Here is a 5632-nt window from a genome sequence, read left to right on the forward strand (position 1 = left end):
CTGCTGCCGTTGCAGGTACGTTGCGCGTGGGGGTTACCCCTCCCCCGGTCCATTTCTCCAAAAAGAAAACAACTGAAAGGAACGGTATTCCGCGACCAACCCGTAAAATACACACACGCACACACGCTCACACACACTCCCCTCCATTTCCCTCCCAGGCCGCGGGCTTCACCCTCATTGCCATCTATCTGGACGGAGTGATGCCCAGGGAGGATGGGGGCCAAGGCTGGCAGCCTCCCTGGGGGCCTCTGCTACAACTGCTACAGCTACTGCTACCGACATGCTGCTGCGGCGCTCCGAAAGGAGATCCGCGCCACGTGCACATACGTAGCGCCCGTCGCGCGGAGGCCGCCCTGAAGCGCGCCGTACTCGACCAGCAGGTGCAGCAGCAACAGCTGCTACAGCTGCGACTGCAGCAGCAGCAGCAGCAGCAGTCCGATGGTCAACGGAGTCGTCGTACGGGGCTGCATGCTCTCAAGGAGGGCCATACCGACCCGGGGGTCGCTGCAGAGGCCGCCGTCGTACAGGCTATGTGCCGTCGCTTCGTAGGGGAGGTACGGCATCCTGCGGCAGAGGCGGCGGCGGTGGCAGTGCCGGCACCCATGCCAGCAAACGCACGCGGCCCATACGGCGACGTCGGGCCTGTGGCGGACAGCATTTCGGCAAACGTTGCCGTCGACTACGCCGAGACGGCGGCGGCGGCGGCAGTGGCCTTGCCGTACTCGGGCAAAATGGTTTCGACGGCAACGGCGGCAGCAGGGGCAACGGCGGCTGTGCTGTACGGCGGCGGCAAGGCCGCATTCGGAGCTGGCCACGAGGACCTGCCAGACTGGCGGCAAGGTGTCGTACTTTTTGGTCTGCGCAAGGAGTACGACAGCGGGGGCTGGCTGGCGACGTTAGCGAGCCGATTGTGCTGTTGGCTGCAGTGGCGGCGGCGGAAGTGGCAGCCCGTGGCGACGGAACATGCCGCCGCTGCCGCTGCGGCGGCCGCTGCCGCTGCCGCCGTCGACGGCGGGCATTCACCTCCCGCCGAGTCGCAAACATGGAATGCTGCCACGGGAATCTTGAAACCGAAGGCCGTGACGCAATCTGGAGCTGGCGACAGCGGCGGCGGCGGCGGCGGCGGCAGCCGTCGCGTGGCGGTGTACGGCACTTGGCTTCGGATCATTCCGGGCGAGTGCTTCTGCCTTCTTGGTGAGGGTTAGGAGGCGAGGCAGGGGATGGGTTAGGAGACGACAGGCGACAGGCGTTTGTCTTTGGATGCGCCAGGCCCCTCCATGTTGGGATAATGGTCCCATAGGGCTTTTTAAGGTTTTTTAGGGTTTAAAAGTTTGTGGTTTTAAAGGTTTTAAAGGTTTTAAGGTTTTAGTTACCAGCACTCGTTTAAAGAAGGACGCCCGCGGGCCGAGCGGCGGCTACGGTAGCGGCCTCCGCCCCGCTTACATCTACTTACTCCAAAAGTATTCAGCATCTCCCTTGGCAGGCTCGTCCCTTCACTCCCGCGAACAGTTCTGTCACCAGCCAATGATGATGCAACCATAAGAGCTCTCCCCTTCCCCCCCTCAGCATGCGTTCCTTGGCACCAGTGAAGCTTCACTCGTTCCTGGTATGATGTGTGAAACAGGGGGTAATATCTTCACCCCTGGCAGCTACCCTGCGAAACCCTGCCTTCCCCGGTATTTCGGGGCACCCTCATTCAACCACCCTAGTCGACTTCTCAGTGGATCGCTCAGGTTCCCACCCACCACCAGCATCCAACGGAATCTGCCGGGTCGACAGCGGCCCTACTCCATTCCTGGTCGGCTCGCAGATTAACATTATCTCAGGTCACCACCGTCCATCAATTAGGGGCGCAACACCTTTCCACCTTCGGAGGGATTTTCGACCCTGACAGGCCTCGATCCCGGGATCTCCAGGGGGCAATGGCCGCGCGTTACTAGTAATACCAAACCCTAGTATACCCTGGTATGACTTCCCACCCCACCCCACCCCACCCCACCCCACCCCACCCCACCCCACCCCACCCCACCCCACCCCACCCCACCCCACCCCACCCCACCCCACCCCACCCCACCCCACCCCACCCCACCCCACCCCACCCCACCCCACCCCACCCCACCCCACCCCACCCCACCCCATCCCACCCCATCCGCTTACGGCCGCGATTGGCATTGGCACCTGTTTCTTTCACTTGCGTGAAATTCCCCTTCCCTCTCCACCATACCCCCATTGGCAGTCGGTCCTTTGCTTCTTCTGCAAATCATATTCCCTTCACCCCATCCGCCATTCCCCCATGTGTGTATGTATGTATGTATGTATGTATGTATGTATGTATGTGTGTATGCCTGTATGTATGTAGGTCCCAACGGAGCGGGCAAGACCACCACCATCAAGTGCCTCGTGGGGGTGAGGGTGACGGAAACTAAGCAACCCAACCGCCATAACGCGGTAACGAATAACTGACTAACTAATCCCCGTTGTAACTGATTGGCCCTGCGTCGTTCCGCACACACTCGAATCGTTCATTGTCTTCTCGTATCCATCTTCACTTCCCATCTGCATGGTTTTGCTTTTCCTGCATTACGCATTACTACCCTACCCGGCAAGTGTCACGTCTCACTCAAAACCTCAGAAACCAAAACCGCCCAACTTTATCAAAACCGTTGATCAGGCCATAAGGCCCACCAGCGGCGAGGCCCTGGTGTACGGCACTAGCGTGCTGGACAGCCCCGGTCTGGACGCGGTTCGCGGCGTGACGGGCATCTGCCCCCAGTTCGACGTATTGTGGGGTGCCCTCAGCGGGCGGGAGCACCTGATGCTGATGGCTGACGTGAGGGGTTTGTCCGCGGGGCAGCGGAGGGGGGAGGTGGACCGAATGTTGAAACAGGTGGGCGTGTGTGTATATGTATGTATGTATCTACGTGTGTACATGTATGTATATGTATGTATGTCTATGTGTGTATGATTGTTTGTTACATATTTTGCCGGGCCTGACGTCGCTGGCCCGGGGGGGTTGCTGCCCAGCTGCCCCAACGAACAAGATCGCCGGCCGAAGCACTTCCCCGGCCCCCCTTTAGGGGGAAGGGGAGGGGCGTGAGGGGGGCCGCTGCCCCCTCTCCTGCTCGACACACACACACGCACACACACAGAGCCTGAACCGCCAGATACTGTGTAGGGGTGTCTACACACAGAGCGGTACAGGTCCACGGAGGAAGGAAAGAAAGGAAAGGCCCACAGCCTCAAACGCGGAGCCAGGAGAGAAAACGCTGTGCCAGACAGCAGCCAGTGCGTCTGTGTGTGTGTGTGTGTGTGTGTGTGTGTGTGTAGATATGATGTACATACTGTTGGAAAGTGACCGATACGCAGAAGCCAGTTTACTATGACAGTTTTTAGAAGCAGCAATAGAACCCGAGGGGGCTGTGGCGCTTTGCTGACTCTTAACACATACACGTTGGAGAAGGAAGCCGCAGTGTACACCAGAACTTTATCGAAGTTAAAACCCTGGGGCCCCCTTACAGCCCTGAAGGAGCCGCCGGGAAGGAACAACCGAAGGCTGTCCGAAAAATCCATAGATATCGTAAAAACGCACACACGAAAAACCATTATCCTGAATTACCTTTTGATGATGATATATAAATGCAGGCGCCAGAGCGAGTGGGAATAGACGTTGATATCGCGTGTGTGTGCGTGTGTATTTTACATGGTTCGTGGGGTGCGTACCCCATATCGTGGGGTGCATGTGTGCGTGTGCGTGTGTTTACGTGTGTGGGAAAGGCGGGAGGGGGGAAACGAGACTTGCAGGTTATCTGGCGGGGTTCTCTGTAGAGGGCTAGAGGAGTGGGATGTAGGAAATGGGGGGTCTTTGCAGAAGGGGGTCTTTGGTTTGGGTTGCCTCTCCTCTTCATCATGTATTCCATAACTTGTCGCGCATCATCCCCCAGCTCCTGTCCGCTGCCGCCATTGTACCGCGCCGTACCGTACCGCACCTCACGTAGGTGCAGCTGGAGGCCGCCGCAGATCGTGCTGCCGGGTCGTACAGCGGCGGCATGCGGCGGCGGCTGAGTGTGGCGGCGGCGCTGCTGGGTGACCCACGGGTCGTCTACCTGGACGAGCCAACCACCGGCATGGATCCGGTTTCCAGGTATGTCACACCTTGCAGGGAAAGAAGGACGGCGTCCTCAATTTTGTGGTCAAAATTATTTTCTTCTCTATTAACTGCCCTATTGTCTGCCGAGACGCACACCGGAGGGGAAGGGGGAGGGGGAGGGGAAGGGAAGGGGGCGTAGAGGAGGTTATTAGTGCAAAAAAGCTGGAGGAGGCTTTTTTTTAGTGCAAAAAGGCACTCGCACACGCACACGTAAGCATACACACACGCGCACGACACGCGCCCAACCACACCCTGTGCTCTTCTCTTTCAGGTCCCTTGTCCTAATGCCCTAATCCTCCTACAGATGTTCTCGTACTAGTAGTAGGGTTGAACTTGATGCGTTAAACTTGAACTATTATGCCGCCCTTCGTAGCGGTAGCTGTAGCCATTCGTTTTCCCACTGGAGATTCGGAAGGCCACTATAGGGGATGTTTCACGGCATGTTTTTGCTACTACCACTACAGTAGTAGTAGTACTACGACACGTCTTCGGCAACAACGTCCTTGTTCGACACGGCAGCGCTGGGGGGACATCAACCAGCGCGCTAGAGATGAACGACGCTAGGGTTTCGCACATGGCACAACACGGCCAACAAACTGGTGGTATTTCGCTGGTAGTCAAAATCAAAAGTCCACATGAGAGAGCAGCTGGTTCTAGTCTTCTAGTCTAGACCTGGTCTAGATCTTAAAAAAATATACAATAACAAGATAGGTGTCTCCTGTGGGGACGGCTCTTTGGCCTCCTCAACAGCAGCTCCTCACATCTTTTATGGATGTCAGCCGGCAGACAGTGTTTTACTGTCACCACATTGCTATTACATACAATTTCCCCCCCCCCCGCTCTCCCCTCCCGCTGCCTAAACCACCCCCACCGTCCATCCCACGCCCCCAACTCCCCCCCTTCAATCGTGTGTGGTTCGTCTTTCCCCCAACTCCCCCCCAACTCCCTTTCTCGAACTTCGGACGCAGGCAAACCCTAAGTTTGTTAATCCCTTGAAATCCTTGTACATACGATTCAACCGGGCGCCTCTCCCCCCCTCAGGAGCCACGTGTGGGAGCTCATCTCCGCATCCAAGACCGGTCGCTGTCTGGTGCTGACGACCCACTCTATGGAGGAAGCCGAGGTGCTGGGAGACAGGGTTGCCGTACTGGCGGCAGGTGTGAATAATAGGTGGTCCATGCACCAGGAGGTTGAGGGGCCTACTGTAAACATGTGGTTTCGCAGACGCCAGTGTGTCTGTTTGTATGTATGTATGTATGTATGTATGTATGCATGTATGCATGTATGCATGTATGCATGCATGTATGTATGTATGTATGTATGTATGTATGTATGTATGTATGTATGTATGTATGTATGTATGTATGTATGTATGTATGTATGTATGTATGTATGTATGTATGTATGTATGTATGTATGTATGTATGTATGTATGTATGTATGCATGCATGCATACGTACATTTGAGGGTTTTTCCCCGCACCCT

General features: G+C 56.6%; 1 protein-coding gene across 1 annotated transcript; it reads left to right on the forward strand.

The window, feature by feature from the left end:
• Nucleotides 1-1130: 1130 nt before the first annotated feature.
• On the forward strand, nt 1131-5306 carry VOLCADRAFT_45311 (uncharacterized protein; the record flags this gene model as incomplete). The annotated part of the gene is made up of 5 exons (XM_002952956.1): nt 1131-1194; nt 2360-2406; nt 2672-2887; nt 3996-4141; nt 5189-5306. Coding segments are annotated over 5 exons (591 nt in total), but the record flags the coding sequence as incomplete, so codon positions are not given.
• Nucleotides 5307-5632: the final 326 nt, after the last annotated feature.

This window comes from Volvox carteri, assembly GCF_000143455.1.
Source record: "Volvox carteri f. nagariensis unplaced genomic scaffold VOLCAscaffold_33, whole genome shotgun sequence".
NCBI classification, from domain to species: domain Eukaryota; kingdom Viridiplantae; phylum Chlorophyta; class Chlorophyceae; order Chlamydomonadales; family Volvocaceae; genus Volvox; species Volvox carteri.